The 23,475-nt window shown below is 41.6% G+C and overlaps 1 protein-coding gene across 1 annotated transcript in view; it reads right to left on the bottom strand.

Annotated features, from left to right (window-relative positions):
• Positions 1-21,598, bottom strand: part of PLB1 (phospholipase B1) — a 126,315-nt gene extending 104,717 nt beyond the window's left edge. The window contains exons 1-11 of the mRNA XM_066623236.1: positions 21,509-21,598; positions 16,804-16,867; positions 15,970-16,028; positions 14,543-14,583; positions 12,415-12,458; positions 11,372-11,453; positions 10,632-10,683; positions 9,686-9,760; positions 4,951-5,016; positions 2,945-3,027; positions 1,867-1,912 (exon numbers count right to left, since the gene is read on the bottom strand). Coding sequence (XP_066479333.1) covers positions 1,867-1,912; positions 2,945-3,027; positions 4,951-5,016; positions 9,686-9,760; positions 10,632-10,683; positions 11,372-11,453; positions 12,415-12,458; positions 14,543-14,583; positions 15,970-16,028; positions 16,804-16,867; positions 21,509-21,598 — 702 coding nt within the window. The remainder of the gene's footprint in view (positions 1-1,866; positions 1,913-2,944; positions 3,028-4,950; positions 5,017-9,685; positions 9,761-10,631; positions 10,684-11,371; positions 11,454-12,414; positions 12,459-14,542; positions 14,584-15,969; positions 16,029-16,803; positions 16,868-21,508) is intronic.
• Positions 21,599-23,475: the final 1,877 nt, after the last annotated feature.

Genomic DNA, 23,475 nt, shown 5'->3' with positions numbered 1-23,475 from the left:
TGTTCAGGAGCACCTTTGTGAACAGTGTTAAGTAGTCTTGTTAAGTAGTCTTGTTGTAGTCTAAGTGGTCTTGTTCAGAGGTAGTATTGTGTGGAAAGGCATTTACAGAAGTACAGAAGTAAATGACAGTAAAGAATGACACTATCCTTCACAAGCAGTTCACCTGTGCACAATCTAAAACTGTTCTTCTCCAACTGTGGGTCTGGACCTGATTTTTAGTGGGACCTATAAGAGTGGAGTGTATTATATAACTGTGACCTACAAGAGGGGAGTGTATTATATAACTGGGACCTATAAGAGGGGAGCACAAATTATATATACAGTGTTATCTTCATTTTAGATGTCAAAAGGGTTTTGTGGCTCCCGAGGTTTTCTTTTTTCCGGAAAACGGGTCCAAATGGCTCTTTGAGTGTTTAAGGTTGCCGACCCCTGCACTAGACGCTGTTCCAGAACCACCATTCAGAGCGCGATACCATAGTCTTTCGAGACTGAAGGTTGCCAACTACTACTATACAGTAGTATAGTACTATACTATACTACTGTATAGTATACTATACTACTATAGTATAGTATACTATATATAGTATAGTATAGTATACTATACTACTACTATACAGAAAGGAGCAGCCACAGTTCAGCGGCTGAGCACATGCTTTATAGATTCAGATTCAGGAACCTTTTATAGTCATAAAATAAAACATAAAAACATAGAACAATACACTTAAACCATACCTAAAACAGCCCCCATAAATCAAGTCAATACATCGCCCTTACTCACTTATACCTCACCTCCTCAAAGACATGCCTTATGAAGAAAGTCCTAGGTTCAATCCCTAGGTAGGACTGAAAAATCCTGTCTAAGAACCCAGGGAGCCATTTTCAATCAGCAAAGGCAGTGCCAGCCTTGATGGAACAAAGGCAAATAGGGACCTTTTTTATAAGGCAATCAGGGGCCACTATATGATAAGGGGCCACTATAAAAAGAAGTTTTTTTGGCAGAGACTAGGGTGTAGCAAAGCCATTATATGTTTGCCAAGAACTGCTCTTGAACATTGAAAGAGCTAGAACTGGATGAGAGGACTTTACAGCCCAACCCTATCCAACTTTTCAGCACTGATGCAGGTGTGCCAGTGGGATGCATGCTTCACATAGTGGCAGGGAGACAGTCACAGAGGCCTCCTCAAGATAAGGGAAGGTTTGTTCCCTTACCCAGGGGCTGCATCAGCACTGGAAAGTTGGTTAGGATGTCTTAATGTTTGATTGATCCAGTAGGCTTGGATCTAGGAGACCTGCGTTCCAGTCACACCATTCTGTAACACTAATCTTACTACTTATTTAATTGAGATGGGAGGGAGGCTAGAATCCTTGGAGATGGACATGCCCCTTAAAACAAACCAACATTGCTTTATTGTCATATCACATATCTGAAATAAAACTCCATTGCAGAGTTAGCAACCATTGCAGTAAGAACCACAGGAGCCCGAAAGGTTCAGAAAGCACTAACAACCCACGGTGTCCTCATCATACATAACGGTAGGAAATCTCAAACAGTTCAAAGTCAGGTAAGGAACTCAATAGCAATGAGCTCTCCACATCAAATGTGTATAATGGCAACTTACATGGCTGCTATGAGGATGAATGCAAATAAAGATGGTAAAGCACACTGCAAACCTGCTAAAAAAAGTTCTCAGGGTGTTGTGAGGAAAAAAATTACTTTTCATGATTTGTCATCAGCTCTTTGGAAAAAGAGTGGTATATTGCGATAAAGTGTGATAGAGAGATGAGAAAGATACTGTCTTTTTTCCAATTGATTTTGAAGTACACAAATGGAAATTTCTCCTTCAATAAATCCAATATGATGCTCACCTGATAGGACCAGTTCCATATGAGGTCTTCCAGTCTGGAACAGTCATTGAAACAAATGCATGGTTTGATGGGATTTTTTCTAGAAAATGCCAAAAGCAAGCAATAATGATAATATCATAAATTCTTCATTAACAGAAGGTACTACCCTGTAAAGCAGTGTTTCCCTAACTTCTTTTTTTTACTATGACCCTAAATACAGCTTCTATCTCAGTATGGTGACCCATGGAGTAGGTACATGTTAATAAAGAAAATTAATTCAGTTAATTATTGGATTTTTTATGTGGCTTCATTTTGCAGATGAGCTCAGTGAAACCATACTTCAAGAACACAGGTCTATGCAGTAATTTACATTTGCACATTTTTGCAATTCAATTAAAATTAAATGTTCAGAGGCCCTTTCCATTTTCCCTGTTATTTCCTGTCTTTGTCAGGCCCTTGCAGCCCCTTCATCCTTCATTTTCTTTCTCCTCCTTTCTTGGCCCACAGAAGTCCACTCTCCCAAATTCTCCTTTGCACCCCTTTTCCTTCCACTGCCCACATAGCTCCTTCCAAGCAAGCAATAACAGGTTACACTAATTTCTACAAGCACTTCTGCACCTTAATAGTGCTTCTGATCTTGGTGTGCTCTTCCTGCTTCCTGTTAAAATTCTAGCTGAGTCCTTCTAGTGCGCAGGCTGACTGTCTGAATGTCGCATTCCTCAGTTAATCAAGAAACTGTTCCTCTGTTAAGCAAAAAAAGTGTACTTCCACTACTAGTAAAGAAAAACAAAGGTAATGGGTGCGGGGGCCTAGGGGGACCACAGAGAATCCTGTACAAGTGAACCTGCTGATCCAGGTTCACTAGATATGGGAGGATGGCTGTATTTTAGTTAGTCCTAATAAGGCCAACTTTCCTTTGGCTTTGGATATTTTTTCCCTAATATAACAACACGGCCAACTTCTATTTTCACAGTCAAGGTTACTACAGATGTGTTATGTACTAGAAACATGTTTTATGTCCCTGTCATAGTATGTCACTGAGAAAAATGAATAGCAGATGCCTAACACATGCAAGAAGCTCTCAGAACATTTGGTGTACCTGATTAAATTCTGATCTTTGTGTGGAAGAGATAGAACTGTCAGCAGAGAAGAATCCACCAGGTTTACAAAGGATTTGGGAACCTGCAATGATAAAAGTATTCAATTATCAAAACGAGCAATTGCGATTATGTAACTTTGAAGTTTTTCTTGTTACATCACTGACATCCCAAACTATTTAAATCCAACGCCAATGATTATTATCTCACTATCATTCTTGGGTCACTGTGTGCTTGCAATAAACTCTGAGCTATACCAATTTCTGCATTCCTGAGATAACAGACATGCTGTTGCATACAAGTTCACTTAACTTGAGAACATAACAACTGCCTTGCTGGGTCAGGCCAAGATCCATCTAGTCTTGCACTCTTGATATGAAGCAGAGACTAATCACAAGTCCCTGTTTAACTAGCAGCTCTGTTCATTATTTTAAAAGAACTTTGGTCAGTAATTTACCACCTACAGTGGTAAATTGTCACTCTATAGCAGCGGTCACCAAACTTGTGACTTCTGTCCGGGCAGATGCGACCACCCAGAGTATCCCTGTCCCCAAATCTCAGTAGAAGTTATGCAGTGGCCTCCTGGAATGGTAAGTCATGGGGCAGAAGGGTTACTCCAAACACCGGATCTGGTCCCTGGCCCTACAGTGATGTTATTCATCAAGGATAACTAGGATGGTGTAAAAACTAAATAAGACTTTTGAGATTTGGTGTCCCAATTCTTTAATATTTAAGAAGTTTAGGATGAAATCCCAACTCATGCTGGAACAGGCAGGTTGATAGGCCTACGCTGTATCCAGAGCAAGGTAGGTGCAGACCTTACTCTGAGAAACACCCAGGCAGCCCTATGGGACTACTCAGATCTGCACCTGTGATTTCGCAGGTGCAAATCGAAGCAGCCCGTGTAATGCTGGTCAGGCTGGGGATGGGGGTTAGGATCCGGCCTGCACTGCTGCAGTTAGTCCCACCCCCCTCCCAGGCTGATCCACCCCCCAGGCTGCCTCTCTCCCCATCCAAAAAAGCCCCCTCCCCACCTCAGTTCCTCTCTCCTGCTGTCCTCTCCCACCCCCTGTGCCTGCCTGCCTGGGCCAACAAAAACCCACCCTGTCCCCAGCAAAAACTCACCTTGTCCCACCCTGTCCCAGCATGATTCCAGGGCAGTGAGGTCAGTGAACAGAGCTGGCCTACTCTCCTCCCAAGTAGCCACGAATGTGCTTTATGACATTCAAGAACTGGCACAAGGGACTTGTGCTGGCTCGGAAAGGGGGGTGGATTTCACTTTTGCTGCCTGCATTCTTACTGTCCCTGAGAAAAATGGCATTTGCAGTGGCAGCTGAACAGAAACCATGCTTAGCTGTACCATAAGGGCCCATTCATTCACTAATACGTGGGAAGATATACAGCAATCACTTGCATAACATAGGAGAGATGCTCCAGAAAGTCAATTTAAAGTTTAAATCATCATTAAAGTTGAGACAAGAAACCAGCCTGGTTAAAGTTGAGACAAGAAACCTTCCCCATTCTTCTCCAGATGCACTGCTCCCATTGGATAGAACATCTGCCAATTACATCAGGACAAAGGGAATTGAAGCAAATCACCACAAAAAAAGAGCAGCATGATGGGAGGTATTACTATGCATACATTTGAAATGCAACTGGAACATTCAGCACCTGTGTGTACAAGACCGCAAGATTGCATGCAAGATTCAAGGCCATTCTCCATACTGTAGGCAGATGAAAAGATGGATATTGAGGTCATGTCTTCCTATGGAGGTTGTGTTGCACTGAATAGTGATGCAACCATGGTAGTGAATTGGATAGTTGATTTCATAGCTTTGATAGCCCCTGTTTCATAGCTTTAATGGCCTGTTTCTTCAATGTTCTACACCCACACAACCTCTTTTCAACAATAGCATTGCAACTCTATATGTGAACAAATCAAATGTGAACAAAAACCTTCAATCCAAGTATTACAAAAGGTTTAATGCCAGCAAAGTCAGGTTCTTACTTCTTCATATAAAAAATCCATGACATCTCCAAGGTTTTTTATGCTTTCAAGGGGGGAAATCTCATGCTGAAAATGAAACAAAAATCGTTAGAGAATTGATGAGGAAGTCTTTTTTTATTTGAGATCAAATGATTCTGAATAACATCTGCCTCCTGTTTCTGTCCTTTCATACATGGATTAGAACTTCAGTCTCACCCCCAAATATGCACTTAAAAAGCACCTAGCAATTTCACGGCAGGGACTTCTTGATTCATAATCTATCTTTTCCTATCGTTTTGGGCCATAAGGTGGTTAGGGAATATCTAAAGGATTAACTAATCTGCACTGAATTTTTTTGAGACCATGCTCTACATTACAAATTTCTGACAGTAACACTCTTTTAGGAACACTCTATAAATTATGTTTCTAGCATGTAGCTGTATTATATATGCTAAGTACCTGTACTTACAAACAAGGAATGCAGAAAGAGTAATGGCTGGAGAGAGATAGTCTGCTTTTCCCCCCTGACTTTGGAGCAGTTGCTTTCTTGGTTTACCCAAGGCCTACCTGTCCATGAGCTCAACTGAAAGTTGCCTTAGGCAGCATATTGGGGGTGGGGTGGATGAGGTCTCCAACTTCTGTCCACCTGTTTGTCTCAACTGCACCCTCTCTTGTCTCTAAGTGAAGAGAAGAGGGCTAGAGTGTCAGAGGAGTGGCAAATCACCAGGTAAGGGAGACAGCATTTGGCATGCTGCTTCAAGCATCAGAAGGTCTTGAGCCAGCTTGGTCTGTACCTGATCTTTCACTGTAACTAACGTCCCTTTGTTGTTTTCCTCAGAAGCCAAAAGGGACTCTTCTATATCACATGTTTTAAGGATTGTGGTCCATTGACGTTTTAGAGATCAGGAAGGGGGGTATTATTATTGCCTTTTAAGTATTCACACACAGTTATTACTTCTGCAGACTTCAAACAAAGTAATTTGCAAAGAGTTGATTAAAGCCCTGAGGAAAGAAGGTTGCAGAGCTTACCACTTAGCAAGATTTCATTTTTTTTTAATTTTGTAATAATATAGATAATTTGGTGCAGTATGCACACCAAAGGCAAAAGAGAAAAAAACATCCTTTGTTCTTTGGAAATATTTTTTTTCTGGACCAAATATAAAAGACATGTATGGTATTGGCAGGGCAAAACATTAGACCAGAGGAGAAAGAAATTGCATACCTTTCATTCACTTACAAATGTGTTCAAATTATACATGTGTGAGAATGATTAATAGGGAGCAAAAAGTAGAACTGTTAAAAGACCAAAATGAAGGGCAAATGTTTTACTTGTTCAGTAGGACAAAGGAAAACAGAGACATTGGAAGTTAGCAGAAATATAATAATTTTTCAATATTTGAAATATAACATTTAATTGTATTAAATTAGTGACATTAATGGCGTAAGGTGAGGCAACATTAAAAATAAATTATAAAATGTGACAATCTAAGGGTGGATGCATATAACGAATTTAACATGGGCACTGTTGGGGGTGCAGCCCCTTAGAGTAAGTGACTGACAGCCCAATCCTATACTTACTGGCCGACATCCTAGTGCCTCCTCCGATGGCACTGACTGCTGTAAAGCAATCAACGCAGTCATAGAAGGCACTCGAGCAGTGCACTCAGTACACACTGCTGGGCACTCTGGCTGGAAAACCGTGCTTTCCTGCCTGTGTTGACAGCTCTCCCACCATCTGCTGGAGCAGGTAAGTCAGAGGGAGAGGTGGGGGAGCGCATAACAGGGTGGGAAGGAAGTGAACCTGGATGGAGTGGGGGCATTACGGGGCAGAGAGGCTGCGGAAGTGGGTGGATTTGGCAGTAATGGCACACACTGGGTCCTATCCCCCTTTCTTTTAGCCTCCTTTCCCCCCTTTCTCTCCTTGGATTTGTGCTAATGAAATAGGTAGCACAGGTTTGAGGAGACTCCTTGCAGAGGTGTAAGAGGATTTAAATCCCCATTCACTCTGAAACTTCCTGATCCTTCCCTCCCTCTCCCCCCCCCCCACTGGATACTGTGCTCCTATTTTTGGCACAGCTACACCAGCGAGAGAGGAGAGGAGAGGATTGGGCTCTGAGACAAGGCAACATTCTTTGATACATTTCAGGGCAGAGAAAAATTAGGTCTTAGTCCATCCATCCATCTATCGAGTTATTACCATGTCAGTACAACTCTCTCAGAGCAGAACCAGACATTACAAGACATGTATGGCTGATAGCCAACTCAGTAGCCCTGCATCTCTGTCTCCCATATCTTGCAAGTAAAAAGGTGACATATGACATCACTGTATGTATGGTACTTAGAATTTCCCTGCCCTAGTCCACCTCCCTTGCAGATTCTTACAGGTATGGGGTATTACAGGCAATAAATAAATAAAGGTCTCCTATGCCTCTACTTCCTAAATGTTATGGGGGACAAAGATGTGGGGCTTTTGTTTTAGGCTGAAGTCACATGTCTCTTGCAATATCTAGTTCCATTCCAAAAAAGCAAAGTAAGAAAATTTCAGCCCCACGCCCTGCAGTAAAGCTTGAATATTTTCATCTAATATCTACACTTAAACCACACACAGTATGTACTTTGGTCAGATCACCGGTCATTGTAACATGACCATAAAGCATATTTCTACAACCGCTGAAGGTTTCCACATGTCTCCTGCCCGTTAGAAATTTTGTCCAATTTCTATCCATTTAACCAGAGGAGTCCATATAGCAGCTAAATAAAGAATCAGCTCTCTACTACTGGGTTTGAAGAACTGACCACACAACATGCTTCAAGGTCTATTTAGCAGCTAATCCTAAGGCACACAGAAGGAAGCCAAAGGAAAAGGTTACAACGGCCTTGAAGACGGTGTACCTCTAATGGAGCAATAACAGATGCTTTGTATATTCCAAGCTTTGCAGTGCAATTAGGAAGCCAGAGAAAGTCCCGATGAATAAAGGAAACATCTTACAATGTGCTTCAAAGCTGAGGCAAATGATTACTGTCTCAGCATCTCTGCCAGACTTAATAATACTTGACATTTATTTAGTCCCCTGAGTGTTATCTCTGATACACATTTATTCATGAGGATGTTGAGGATTTATATCTGCCTTTTTTCAAGGTAGCATGCATGGAGCCCCACACAATCACCCATCTGGACCTAGATCTACTTAGCTTCAGCAAAGTGGCAGTATCAAGAGCCTTCATTGCTTGGAGCATGCATTGTCTCAGCAACCAAGACAGCCTACTGAGGTAAGCTAGCTTTTTCACCATATTGCAGACAGAGCCTGAGGCTGAAAAATAGCACCTGGTCTACACCTCTTTTGAGACCCATTTGTTTTTCTGAAACACATTTGAGATGAGATGTGGATCAAGGACTTCCTAGGCTATGGCTCATGCTCATAGCCACTCTGCTACTGTACCTGTGAATCTGACTGCATAAATTTTTTTATCCTAACCTTGCACATAATCAAATTTGATAAATAGGGGCTGAGCCAAGACCCATGGGCAATGAGTTCAATGACTTTTAATGATAGGAGGCAGAACCATAGAATGGGAGTGAGTCTCCTAAGTCAATAGATCTGTTTAGCCTCTACTAGAAGATCTCCAATAAGGGAAGCCTCCCCTCCCCTCCCCTCCAGGTAATTGGTTCCATTGAGGATCTGCTTTTACCATTAAGAAGTTTCTCTTGATGTTTAAATGAAGTCTATTTTCCTGTAACTATTGCATCAAATACTGCCCTCTAGGCCAGGGGTACTCAATAGGTGGATCGCGATCTACCGGTAGATCGCGAGGCAAAATGAGTAGATCGCGGAGTGCCGACCCCCCCCTTTCAGGTGCCTCTGGGAGGAAACGCCGGGAGTAAGGCCCATTGTACTCAATGGGGCTTACTCCCAGGTAAGTGTGGCTAGGATTGCAGCCTCACAGCCTAATCCTAGGCATGTCTACTCAGGAGTAAGTCCTGTTATACTCAGTGGGGCTCAAGGTACACCAACATACATTGTACACATAAATGTTATATGTTATGATGGCGCGAACATTGTAAAAAAAACTCTGGTAGATCTCTGGGCCTTGCTGGGTTTCAAAGTAGCTCTCAAGCCAAAAAAAGTGTGAGCACCCCTGCTCTAGGCAATTGAGATCCAACCAGTTTTATCTGACAGACTTTCAGGTGTTTGAAGGATTGTATCATGTCCCCATTCAGTATTCTGTTCTGAATCAGTATTCTCTGTTCCAGGCTAAACATTTCCAATCTCTTGAACCTTTCTCATATCACTTCTTTTCCAGACCCTGACCATCCTTGCTGCCCTTCTCTGAATCCATTCTAATTTGTCTAAATCCTTCAAATACAATACCCAGAACTGATCGTGGTACTCCAGATAAGATCCAGATGAGATCCAACCAGTACAGAATAAAGTGGAACCGTAAAGCTCTATGCATTAGCCTTTTTTACAGCTGCATTACACTAGTGACTCATGTTTAGTTTGCAACCCTGATAGGCCATTTGGCTACCCACTGTGTACATTTTGTTTTCCTTTGTATGGCTTCTGCTATGTTTTTATTATACAAAATAAGCTGATTTCTGTAATAAATTATGAGAAAAGTAGGAGGATAAATTAAAATAGAGGAAATGACCAGATTTCAAAAAGAACTCTTTAACATTCTAGGAATAAATGCAACCCATACATGATTTAAATCCCACAATAAATCCTCTAGTCAAGTCAAAACTCTGGCTCCCTACCTGGAAAGTGGAGGCCGGGAATGGACATGGGTGGAAAATTGTGATCAGCTTCCAGTCATTTTGGTAATCTAAGGACTGTGGGGAAAGAGTACAAAGAAAATGAGTGATCACACCCCAGATTAATGAGGAGATAAGACTCAAGCAATGTGTTCTTTTGCCTCCCTTCAACAACACTTAGACATTAGTCTTTCAGATTCACCAAACACTAATAATTGTCCCAAAAAGCTTTGGTTTGTGCCATTTTTCTTGTTAGGATAACTAATTGGCCTGAGAGTAGCTTAGTGACATCTCATTCTTTCTTGTAGGGGCTGGTGACAGTAAGATTAGCACCTTAGATAGTAAGCTTAAATTAACTGCATCAGCAGCATTAACACAGACTAGCCCAGAACTGTTGTGAGAGATGTAGATACTATATTCTTCATGGTGAGAGAGAGTGCACGTGCATACTGAAAGTAAATAAGCTTTCCAATTGTGTATTCCCTGTTATGCTCCTGGGTTGCAATTCGCAACTCAATATGACTTGTGCACTCTGGTCTGCATTAACTATTTTGCTAAGGGTGCTATAAGAACTCAAGATTCTTACAATCTGGGAGTGTAATTATCAGAAAACCAATTCATTGATTTGACTGATTGATTATTCTTTTGGTAAAAATTTTTAAAATGCACAAGTTTTTTATTCTGGCAAACTAGATGCAAACAACAGTGCTGAAATTTCACTTCGTGAATCCATGTTGAGGATCCAGAGGAGAGTTTCAGTTCACAAGTCAAACAACTTAGGGCACAATCCTAACCAGGTCTACTCAGAAGTAAGTCCTATTTTGTTCAATGGGGTTTACTCTCAGGAAAGTGTGGTTAGGACTGCAGCCTATATATTCCATAGACCTGTCCAAACACAAATCTTTGTGTCATGCGACTTCTTATTAGTCTGCAATGTTCTTCCACATACCTGGCTCTCTTGTAAACTCTTCACAACTTCTTTAGCTTGAGCTAAGAGGCCACTGCAACACAAAAAAGAAAGGCAAGTTGACAAGCAGACAGTTGTTTCTTTATGCGTACAAGTATAATGATAACAATCTACTGTAAACTTCCTAATTAAGCCCCTTCTCTTGATTGGGCTGCACTAAGGCACATTAACTAAGTTCCCTGTGCTGAAGAATGAGGATGTTCCGGAATCTCAATAGCCAAGGGGAAATGTGCGCAGGTGTCCATTCATGAACAGAGGTTCTAGTAGTACACAGGGACAAGACTTTTGTTCTCTGTGTAGACCTTCCCCATGACTAGCCAAAGTGATTTAAAAAGTAAGCAAAAACCATCAAATCTGAACAATTTGTAGGAATGCAACTGTGTTTTCTTCAGGCAAAATTTTGCTACCTTTCTAGCACACATTTCTTTTATTACAAGAATACATAGGCTAGAAAGACCATGTTCTGCACAGTTCCTCTGCAGAGCATGTTATTGGCCTATAATGAAGAGAAGACTGACAAACCACTGTCATTGTTATCTTTAAATCACTGATTTGTGTTTAATTAGTAAAAAATGCAGCTCAATCCTATGTATATTTACTCAGAAATCCCACTGAGTTCAGTGCAGCTCACTCTCCTGTAAATATGTGCATCAGATTGCAACTTCAGTCTGCTATGCCTTTCATCCACAAAACATTGACTTCTAAATAATAGCAAAACTTACATCGCTTCAGTTTTTGATACAGACCTGCTGCTTCCAAGAGATGGGAAAAGCTGCACAGAAGGATTAAACCTGCTAACAAGAGCTGAAAGACATACAGAGTTCAGTAAATTCATAATCCCTGAAAGACTCTCTTGTCCACTTGCTGGGCACTGAATCAAACGAGTAGTAATCAGGCTGTGTCTCGGTCTTAGGGATGAGACAGGCACCTTATTGTTACAAGTAACAAGCATTATGTTATTATTGTTATTATTTATAGAATACATCTATGGTGCTACACAACAAAAATTTATTTTATTTATTTGAAAAACAAACCCTTCTTGCTGGTGTAAAATCTAATAGGCAGCAGAACAGGGAAAGGTAAAGGACAAACTAGGAAGATTCCCATATGTAGAACAACCATGCTGTAAACTATGGGACCTCTCATTTATTTATTTACTTATCCAGATATTTGGATTGAACTTTCTCTCTCTTCCCTGTAGAAGGGATTAGTGAATCTCTGTGCAGGAGGAGGGGTACAGTTATTTTTTAAACACACAGCAAGTGATGGTAGAATATTCATGTCCCTATTTTGAATATTCATGTGCATTTTTATGGAAGATAAGAGACCTGCAGATTATGCAAAGTACCTTTTGCCTGGAATGATTGGAAGGAATGATTATAAATAGCTACATTTGTTAAGAGATTTGTGGGAAGAGAGCTGGATAAACATTCATGCACGCAATGAGGAACTGACAAAAGGAAGAATCAGAGATTACTGTATGTTTCACTGGTTTTCCTCCAAACAGGTATGATAGTGGAATAAGAGCCCAATCCTGGGCTCAGCACGCCAGCTTACTGCTGGCACAAACATACCATAAGGCACATTTGTGGGCCCTACCACTGGGCTGGATGAGCGCCTGGACGAAAGTCCCCTTCTCATGAGAAGCTGCCCGCAGTTGCCCAAAGTGCGCAGGATGTGGCGGCAGCCATTTTCAGCACTGCCACAGCCGCACACCCCAGGCAGCTCAGGACTGGGCTTTAACTCAACTCCTAAATAAACATACCTGTTAAGGTTTCCATGCTTGCTTGGATGAGATTCTTCTCTGTGCTATAAGCAGAAATATTAATCAATCATATGAAGCTGTCTGGTTGGATCAGAACAAATTTCCATCAGGTTAGCAGGGTAGGGAGTGATTAACCCTTTCTCTACCTGTTTTGCCTATTTTTTTCAGTTACATTAAAACTAAATGTAAATTTATAAGCCATTTCTTAATCTAGGCCCTGGGATAATCACAGACTAATCATTCATTTCAGGAGTTTGTGTAACCCAGAAGGGTAAGGAGGACTCACTCTGTTTTGTTGGAGTCTAGAAAAACGTCAACCTTAAAACTCTGCATTTTATTAATGCAAGTTCTGTATCCCTAGTTGTTCTGTATTCTTAAGCATTCTTGGCACTGTGTTAGTTTCCTTGCTATAGTTGGGTGGCTTCTGCCCTTCCCAGAGGCATAACTAGGGTAGAGCCTAAGGGGCACCTGCCCTGGGTGCTATGCCTCTGGGGAGAACCTGAAAGTAATGTCACTATGTCCCATGGTGTTGGGATGTCATACTCTGGGTGCCGGGATTTCTGCTTATGCCTCTGGTCCTTCCTACAAATTTTTCAATGTATATTTTTCCACAAATAAATATGAAGCCGGTGGGGAAGGCTGCTTAGAGAAATTTGGAGAAAGGAAAAATGTGTGGATTGGCAAGAGTTAACTAACAGTCACTTCCCCTGCTATTTTGGCAATCTCAATTGCCCACATCAGAAGCAGATTTTCCACATCTTATTAGGATGTTCAACCACAGTTGCCTCATTTGATGAAACATGTAATTTTTCCTTTGACTTTCATTATTTTCATCAGTTATTTCTGAGAAGCTGGAGAATATCACACAGTACAATAACTTGCAAAGTAATATCCAGCTTTTGTTTTTCTTTCCAGCCTTGTTAAATTGTAATGTCTTTGAGAATATTTTCATTAGCTACAGCTCTGGTTGGGATCCCAGAATCATAAAAGGATAGTACTGGCATGGTGATTAACTGTCATTTGACCCCAACTCATTTCACTATACAGAATTTGCAGTACTATACTGAAGAGCTGGTAAGAGCAAGTGCGTGTTTGCAACTGGATGAACATGCAACACAAAACTACAGCCAATTCCCGATGCCTGGTACATACTATCAGGTTTACATAAAACACATGATGAATGGATAGTTTGTTGCCCCTACCAGATATTTAGTCAGCCTCTTTCTCTTTAAAATAAAAAACAAAACAACAACAAAAGAAAAACCTTAAAGGGAATGTTATCCAGTGGCACTCAAACTTCTCATGAGTAAAACTCCTGAGATAAGTTTTTGCAGGGGCAGGGATAATGGCAGAGACACAATCCCCAGGATCACACCACTGCAGGGAAGGGGTTTTCTTTTAAACTTGCCTCACCTGCTGCCTCTGCAGGGTTTCCCACAGCTCTAGAAAGTGAAAGTAGCGATCATGACCCACTTCCGGTTTCACAATCGCAACCTGGAAGTGGGTTGCAATCATTTTTTTAACTTCCTGCAAGCACAGGTGAGGCAAGTTTAAAAGAAAACCCCTTCCCTGCAGCAGTGTGATCTTGGGGATTGTATCTCTGCCATTATCCCTACCCCTGCAAAAACTTATCTCAGGAGTTACCCGACCCGGCAGCAGGTGAGGCAAGTTTAAAAGAAGCCCCCCTTCCCTGCAATAATGCAATCCTGGGGATAGTGTCACTGCTTTCCCCCTGCCCCCACCCCTTAAAGGGAAAGGGGAAATGGTTCCCAGGCTGGTGGGTTGCGACCCACCAGTTTGAGGGCCATTATTATAATCTATTTGTCATACGACCAGTTTGCCAATTGGACCCATGGTGCCACATTTATTGCATGGGCTTTTAGAAAGCATCAGGGAGTCAACAACTGGCCCTTCCCTCTGCGGTGCTTCATTTGCAATGCTTCCTGTCTCCATCAGGTTTCTTTCACAGCTGGTAAAATGATTGGCAGCCCAATCCTAAGTATGTCTACTCAGAAGTAAGTTCTATTGTGTTCCTCCCAGAAAAGTGTGTAAAGGATCGCAGCTTGTAGCATCAGGCAAGGCTGAAGCACACCTAGCAGTAGGCAAAGAACGTGGTGAAAAGCAGCACCTTTGGAGCAGGCTTGCCAGCTCCACTCCATAGTCTTCAATCTGTAAAGAATAAAATGGGTTAGTACTAAAAACAAATACTCCTGATCTATTTGGTATCTGAAGAATATTTTATGAGACCCTAAATCTTTTGCATGGAATTACATTCCATTCAGCCTAACTCAGAGCCCAACCCTGTGGTCGGCGGCATGGCTCCATGCCGCTGGCCACAGTCGCAAATGTGCCATAAGGCCGGTGCTGGGCTAGCGCCAGGCGGTGGCCCAAGTTCCATGGCTTGGCGGTCTCCCGGTCTCCAGTCTTGGTGGTCTCCGGGCTGTGGAATGGGAGGCGGGGGAGTGGACAGGGGCGTGGGGGAGCGTACCGGGGAGGGGGGAGACCGGTGGGAGTGGGTGGAAGGCATGCCGAGGAGCGGGTGGGAGGTGTGCCAGGGGGCGGGCGGGAGGAGGAGCCGAGTTCCTCAGGATCCAGGATGCTTGTGGAGGGCTGTGCACCCTACACGAGTGCCTTTACTCTACTGCCGACCTTTTGGTCAGCAGTAAAATGAGTAGCCTCATTGCTGAGCTGCTTACCTTAATTGGGGGAAGGGGACAAACATCTCCTTCTCCCTAGGAGCCTCCCGTGGTAGTGCGGGAGGCGCAGGATTCGGCGGCAGCCCTTTTTGGTGCCTTTTTGGGCGCTCCAGGCAGCTCAGGATTGGGCTGTAACTAATTTTTAGTAATATGTTAAGGATTGGGTTGTTAATGAATCTCCCAGTCCCCAAGTCTTTGGCCTAAGAGGAATCAGGTTGTTTATATGTTTATTTATCAAAGGACTTAAACCCTGCTTTTGGTCATCCCCCCAAGAAAAATCACAACAAAGCATAAATATTAACAGATAAAACTGGACAAAGAAATCACACAGGGCCAAATTATATCCAACTTTCCATCTCTGGTGTAGCCATAGTGCAGCCTTGTGGTAACGGAACACATGTTCTCATACCTTGATAAGGTCCCAGTGACTGCCCCTCCACCACAGGATGCAGCACACACCCCACTGATACAACTGCACCAGCACTGGAAAATTGGATAGGATTGGGCCCACAATCATCAACAAATAAAAAACAACCAAAGCCACTAAATTAGAATAACACAGAGCAAAGGAAAAAAAAAATGTTGCAGGGGGATAATCAATACCTGACAAATTATTTGTTAATAGTTGTATACTGGTAATTTGTTTTTGTAATGTGATATATAAATTTTTAGGCTTTGTTCTGTTGTGATCTGCCTTGGGGGAATCAGCAAGGTATTAATCCATAATTAATGTGGGTGAGTCCCCCAGAACCACTGGTCTACACAATTCAAATCCCTGGCAGTTTTGCTCTTTGGTTGAGCAGCATTGTAGCTTTAACTGTGTAATCCTCCATTCATTCCCACTCATTGTTGTACTCACATTTCCCAAGCTTCCTATAGCAGCAATTGCCTTAATGTCTGACGGTCTCAGAGTATGAACTGAGGAGATAAGACATGGGCTGCCAGTTAGAAAAATTGCCTTTTTTCAAAAGTCCATTCGCATTAATCAAAGTAATGGTAATGTGGGAGAAGCTAAAATTAATATTTAGCATTTATATAAGTTTATTTTGAAAAGATTTTATTAAAACTCTAAAAACTGGGTAGATCCTTAGTATTACATTTTCTGTTCTCTTGCATTTCTCAATTCATTTAAACATATGTACTTCTAAAATTGCCCTTGGCTAACAGTGAAGATGAATTAAATGAGCCAGGTGGTTAAAAAAAAGTTAGATGCATTGAGGCAATAATTATGTAGCAATTCTGCACCCAAAACACATAACATTTCATTGAAGTTTGAAGAACTAATTCCTTCAAGATCCAAGGATGATTCTCTAAAACGTTTTGCAACAGCTTCCAGCGGTGTTAGACTGGTAGCAGCAAAAACAATAAAGATTAATGTAGCACCTTAAAGATGAGCCAATTTACTTCAGCATAAATTCTCATGGACTATAGTTGACCATCAGATGCGATGAAAGCTGATGCTGAAATAAATTGGTTGATCTTTAAGGCGCTATAAGACTGTTGATTTTATCACAGTGAATTCTCAAAGAATTGTTGAGGAAAAGGAATATAACATCCACTCTTCTTTTTACATGATCTGACAGAAGTACATTATGTAGTATGGTAGTTTATTTAAGATTAGAAGCTGTAAGTAACTCAGCTAGAATAGGAATGTTCTTCTTTTACTCTGAATTTGTATTTCACATACAAATACCTGAAGAGGAGATAGGGTGGGAGACATCTTGCAAGTTGCAGGAATATTGAAAACTCCTCAGAAGCTGAAACGACAAACATACATTTTAATAACAATGACAGAGCTTAAAGCCTAGGCAGAGGGACAGCAAGAATATGGGTGTCATAACTTTCTATTATGACACACTCAGCTGTCCTGTAGAGAAAAATCAAAATCCTGCCAGGTCAACTGAGTATTAGTCATGGGTTGGCTTGAAGTGACCAGCTAGACCTAGCCCAAAAGTAGATTGCCACCACCCCATTCCTGCCAGCCCTTCAGCCCTTGATAGTGTGTTGCATTCAAGCACAAGGAATTAACTTTGTACAGTGCCCTTAATTAGTACAGTAGACTACAGCGCCAGCATACACATCTATGTCTGTGTCCACTTCATTTTGTAGATTGGGAATATGTTAGGAACCCTGCCAGGGAAATGCATATACAGGTTATGTCTCCTTATACGTTTATTTTGGACTCATGGATTTGATCAACCACAGGTCCCAACTAGGATGCCAACCTTTACCTCCTGGACGTGACCAGAAGAGTCTTCCAGTTTGATGCCCCCAGAAAGTCCTAGAAACGCCCTTCCGGTTTTCAGAAAAAAAGAGATGTTCATTTCTAAGGCCTTCTGGGTGCCTTCAGGAGCCTTCTGATGCCTGGGGAGGCCCGTGTCCCATGGGAAAGGGGAAGGGCTTGATCAGGGATAGAGTTGGGGTGAAGTCAAAAGAGTTCACAGATAGCAGCAGCAGGCATGCTTAGAATAGCCATAAAGCAGATGCTGCTTGCAAAAACAAGGTACGTAACTAGAGTCAACACTCAAGACAGTATTTTTGTGAATAAAGCAAACATTACAAAGAACAAGAAGTCTCCACTTCTCTCCTCCAAGGGAAGCCCAGGTTTTGCTGCAGCTTTTGGAACTTCTCATCATTTGGAGAAGTAGGATGTAAACATGTGACAATATTGTGAATAAACCAGTGAAGTTACCCACTCTTGTGTGGGGCATTAATGCAAAAGTTGTGATTCAGTACACAAGTCAGTAGTATAGAGGAGCTGTCATCCCTGAATGTAGCATAAGGTTCCATGTGTGAACTATGAGCAAGAATTGAGGTAGTCATCTGTAGCCAGAACTGGGTTGAGGCCCCCAAATGCTAATGTAAGTTTAGGAGGATGCACAAGTTTAAAAGAAGTCTGAGCAAAACCAGGCTTTTCCTTCCTGCAGTGCCCAGAAACAGGTACTTGCCTCAGGTTCCGTTTTCTCCTCCATGCCATTCTTGATTGTCAGAATGTGAGCTGCAGTCCCTTTTAAGAAAAATTCAGTTTTAAAGAATTGCATTGCTTTTTTCTCCTTGTGGTTTATATACTCTTTGTAGATGCATGGTTGCTTTCTGACTGTAAATTTTCATATAGCTTTTAAATGTTATGCCGGATCCTAACCCCCTCCCCAGGGCGAGCGCAGCAGCTTCAAGCCGCTCCGCTCTCCTTGGACATGTGCCACCTCTGGAGGTGGCGCAGGTCCAAGGAGACCCATAGGGGCGTGCAGCCCTTACCGACGGGTAAGGGGAAGAGCTTCCCCTTGCTGCTCGCTGCAATCCCGCGTTGGATGCAGTGCAAGCCTCTTGGCTTGCCTGCTCCAGCGCGCGTTAGGATTGCGCCCTAAGGCTGCAATCCTATACATGATTATCTGTGGGTAAGTCTTTTTTTTCATTTTTATTTATTTATTTTTAATTAACACACACAAACATACAAACATATAACATACATTTAGGAGTGCTAAATACTATATACCATTACTCATTAATCATATTATATCTCCTAAACTACTACTCATCTACTTCTGCCTCTTATTAGTTTATCCATTTATTTATATAACATATACTAAATTTTCCCTAATGCCCTATACTACATTTTCTAAATTTTCACTTTCTATCAAACACAAACTTACTTCAATTACTCATTAACATTAAAACAAAATAATCTAATTACCAAAATATAACATATAAAACAATTCTTCCATCTATTTCTAACTCTTCTACTCATTTATATATTTCTTATATCAAATAGATTTTTCCTAATTCCCTACAATATATTTTCTAAATATTCACTTTTTATCATTTAACATAATAACCACCTATAAAACAATTCATCTACATGCTAACATTTCCAGCTATTTTTTCTAATTCATTCTAATTCATATATATCAATTTCGCATGTATTTGTTTTTTAAGTAAATTTAAAGCAGTTATTAACTAAATCTCCAATTTTCTTTAACCCTCAGGTTTCTTTTTCTTTCTTTCCATTTTTTCTCCTGTAATATCTTTAATAATTTATCTCCATAACAGAATCCAATAAGCCCACACTTTCTTATATAAGATATGTTCATGCTTCCAATTAACTGGGTTATGTTTTCTTCTTCTTGTTCCAACAAATTTTGTATTTTGTGCACCCATGTTACTCTGTCCATCTTCTCTATTTCAATCTCCATCAGCATCCTCTCTAGATCCTGTTGATTTTCCACTCTTCTAATTTCTATATCCACTCTTCTGATGATGATTTCATCCCTCTCCATCATCTTTTCCGCTTTCTCCTACTGTGTGTCTTCTACTTGTTTCTTCACATCTTCCAGTTGCTCCTTGCACACATCTGTCTGTTGAGAGAGAGTCTTTAAACTGGCCTGAATCTGCAAGGACCAACTCAACTGCTGTCTTCTCATTGTGAGCAATTTTTCCAAATTTTTAAGGATCATTTGAGTCCAAATATCTGGAACAGGCTCCATCTTGCAATTTCTCTCTAAGCCACAAGATGCCCACAGCGTATTATTCTCCTTACTTCCACCACATGTTTTTTCATTCAGGCATTCTTCGAATTTTTCTTACAGATAACAGTGTGTATAATGGAGAAAAACAAAATGAAAGATAAAGTCTCAAGAAGACAAAACTCTTTCAAGTCTATTGAAAATTATGTCCGCAAGTAACTCTGGATTTAGTCCACACACCAAATTATATTTATAGTTATAATCCACGACCGATTTATTCCACTACAAAGATAAAGAGCACTTTCAACATCCTTAAAAAGTTTCTCATTAACGCCTTCAGTGTATCCAGGGCTTTTAGCCAAATCAGTCAATCAAAGCCAGGGACAATATTAACACATACTTATCTTAAATTTCCAACTTAAACTTTACGCTTCATGCTTTTTCTTCCATATGGTATCTTATCACGGAGCCAGCAACATGATTGCAGACACTGCACCTCCCCCAGTACTGTCCCTGATGATTAAGTTTCCGAGAAGAAAGCCCCCCCCACCCAGTCGGGCTTTCAAAATCTCAGATACCTGCACCATGGAAAGATCTTATCTCTCCTGATAAAGATCTTCAGATCCCCTTCAAACCTGCTGGTTTTTGGGGAAAAACAGACTGTCTCTCAGGAGCCCCTGGAGACATGTCTGTTCATCCACTGTTGGCTCCTCCTCCTTCTGCCACCTGTGGGTAAGTCTAACTGAACTCAGGACTTAGTTCTGAGTAGATGTGCCTAGGATTGCTCTGTTAGACTTTGATGAGTTTAAAAAATTCAGCAGGAGGTGGGATTTGCATTGAAATTTGGTGTGCAGGTGCACATCTATTAAATGTTGGCTTTAGAGAGGATGATTTGACTTCTACAAAGTATTAGTTAGAACACTACAGTTCTTATTGGAAAACAAGCATTTCTATACCAAAGACTTTAGCTGCTTTAACAGTCATTCACGTTCCCCATGGAACTGTTGTGGTTTCTGTTCTGCTTCTGGGAGGCTAGAAATGTCTAAGTGAGAATTCTCAGCACATCATATCATCAGACTGCAACTTCCAAGATTCTTTTTGGAGACCAGGCCAGTTAAAAATGGCATGAACACTCTAAAAATTGATAGTACAGGTAGAGTCATATAGTAGTAGAATTATCACAAGTGCTTTCACTAGGATAAAGTGAATGCTAATCTCTTTAATGTAGACTAATATGGAGATGAGATTTATTGGTATGCTCCGTGTTACATTATTTGAGTATTTGCATATTTCCCAGTCAACAGCAGCTGCCAGTACAAAGTTCTGATAGAGGAAACCATCTATCAGCAATCTAATAACATTGTCACCACCACCACCATGTGAGAGATCGCTGAGTCACACCTCAGTGGCACAGCACATATTTTGCATACAGAAGATCATGGGTTCAATCTATCTTCAGGAAGGACAGAGAATGATTCCTATCCCAAACCCTGAAGAAATGACACCAGTCAATTTAACCAGTACTAAACTGGCTGGATCAATGGTAAGACTCAGTATAAGGCAGTTTCAGAGCTCAAGCATATTCTTTCTCCCTCCCCACTGGTGCACCCACACCAATAACAGGAGTGTTGTATCTATTAAGTAGGGGTGGATCGGGAGGCTTCAGAGGCAAAAGGCGATTTAAATACTCTTATATCTCTGTAAGCCTCCCACTCAGCAATAGGTCTCCCTAGACCTGCACTAGCAATTTTGCTAGAGGCCCAAGGGGAGACAAGGGAGGGGATGCTGCAGGAGGGGTATAGGACTTGATGTACAGCATCGCCGCCACATCAACCTCTGCCCCAATCTCCCTGCCCTGATATGCTCTCTCTCCCTGCCAGTGTTGCCCCTGCCCTATTACAGCCTCCCCCACCCCTCTTGCCTTTCCTGCTGACTTACCTGCTCTAGCAGGCATCGGGAGAGCTGACGATGCATGTGGGGAGGCTCTAGCCTTCCTGCCAGCATCCCCAGCAGTGTGCTATTGAGCATGCTGCCAGAGTGCCTTTTACTCCTGGTGCTGATTACTTTACAGCAGTCAACACCAGTGGAAGAGTCACTCCGACGAGGCTGGCTCAGTTAGGATTGGGCTGTAATACTCTCAAGAGCAATTCCATCTCTGATCACAGTGCTGCGGATTGCTCTGTATATGCTCTGCTCTACTGCTGTCTTTGTCATTCCCCTACCCTACTGCTTCAGGTGTATGTGTTGATAGGGATTAGGTAAGGGTATGGGAGGAAAGGATTAAATCCCCTCTCCCAGTGTATTACCACTTCTGCAGTCTTAAAATCAGAACTGTTCTGAATCATATCCACTTTGTTTGTCATGCATAGATCATATAGTATGATTCAGTTTCCTACTCCCACTGCTGCTGCTTTCCCCCCCTGGCTTTTCAGGTCAAACATTTGAGTTTCTAATAGACGACTATCCTTTAGGGCATCTCTGGACAATACACAGGGAATAAGGGCCTTACCTGTCACAAGGGACAGCCAAATATAGGAGAACAGCTTCTTCATGCCTTGTTCCATTACGAATGAACAGTCCTGGAAAGGTGTTAGTTTTGCTTTACAGTGACCCGTGTGTGGTCCAGAAATGGTTTCTTCTTCCTACTACTTTTTATACCTTAGCAAGCAGATAACTCAGCTGTCATAAATTTTATTGGTCTCTTCACCTTTGAAAAACACAGCCGTTAGAAGCGAAATGATAAAATATTAACATTTCAATGCCATTGATGAAAAGACAAGTGTTGCGTACGTTACACATCGTTACTTTGCGAGGGAAGAGGAAAAAAGTGAATAAATTGTCTTTTCAATGTAGAGAGTTCCCATTTTGACCCACTGGTAGCCTGAAAATCCCTTCTCTGGTCATCTGACAGAACTATGTGCAGCATCAACTTGAACTACCTTCCTCCTATATTTGCAAACCTACAAATTCCTTCCTACATTTGCAAACTTCTGCATGGTGATACCAGGCTATTTCATAATCTGCCATCTACAGACAGCACAATTCATACAGAATCTGTAAATATCCAAGATTTATTTTTTGTTTCTGTTTAGTTTGTGAACTTTGTCCTTCAACGACTTGCAAGGAATCTTGCAAAGCTTGTGGTATCTTAATGTTGCAGACAAACTGAACACTTGCAAGATACTTTCCTTTGCTTGGCTTGCTAGCTAAATACCAGCAAAATAGCTGGTGTAGGTCTGAGGAGACCCACTGATGGCCAGGCAGCCTACAGAGAGGTAAGTAAATATAATTTTTGATTTTTAATTACCTCTGTTGGACCATGTAGTCGTCCCCCATAACAGCAGGCAGTGGGAGGCCCGTGGGCAGCGCTGCATGCTATGGAGTGCCAAGGGATTGGACTGGGCCTTTGTGGACTTAGGCAAGCTACTCCCTTCTAGCCTCAGCTGCAATAGAGAGGACTTACATTTTGTAGGACAGCATCTAAATAAATCATTTTAAGCACTGTACATACTCAGAAAGCATTATATAATTGCTTAGTACTATTCTTATTACTGAGTTTGTTTTTAAAATGTTAACACTGTAAGGAGCCATTAAAGTTTACTACCAGTGGTGTATCTAGGGAAAACAGCACCCATGACAAGCACTGAAATTACGCCCCTGTCCAAACAGTGAAGGGGAGATCATGGGGTGGAAAGCCAACTCTGTCCATCCCACCAAGTAAATTTATTCAGCAGGCTACACAGAGAAGGGGAGATCATGGGGTGGGAAGGCAGCCCTGTTCCACCAAGTGAATGCATGTGCTCAGTAAAATTATGGGTTGTTTTTTTTAAAGATTTTCTTGAATGAAGTCAGCTTCTGACCATGATTTAGATAAGGATCTATACGTCAGCATCCTGGACAGTACT

Source organism: Tiliqua scincoides, chromosome 1 (genome assembly GCF_035046505.1).
Source record: "Tiliqua scincoides isolate rTilSci1 chromosome 1, rTilSci1.hap2, whole genome shotgun sequence".
Classification (NCBI taxonomy): Eukaryota; Metazoa; Chordata; class Lepidosauria; order Squamata; family Scincidae; genus Tiliqua; species Tiliqua scincoides.
Note: the sequence above shows the minus strand (reverse complement) of the source record. Positions and strands in the feature narration are given on the sequence as shown.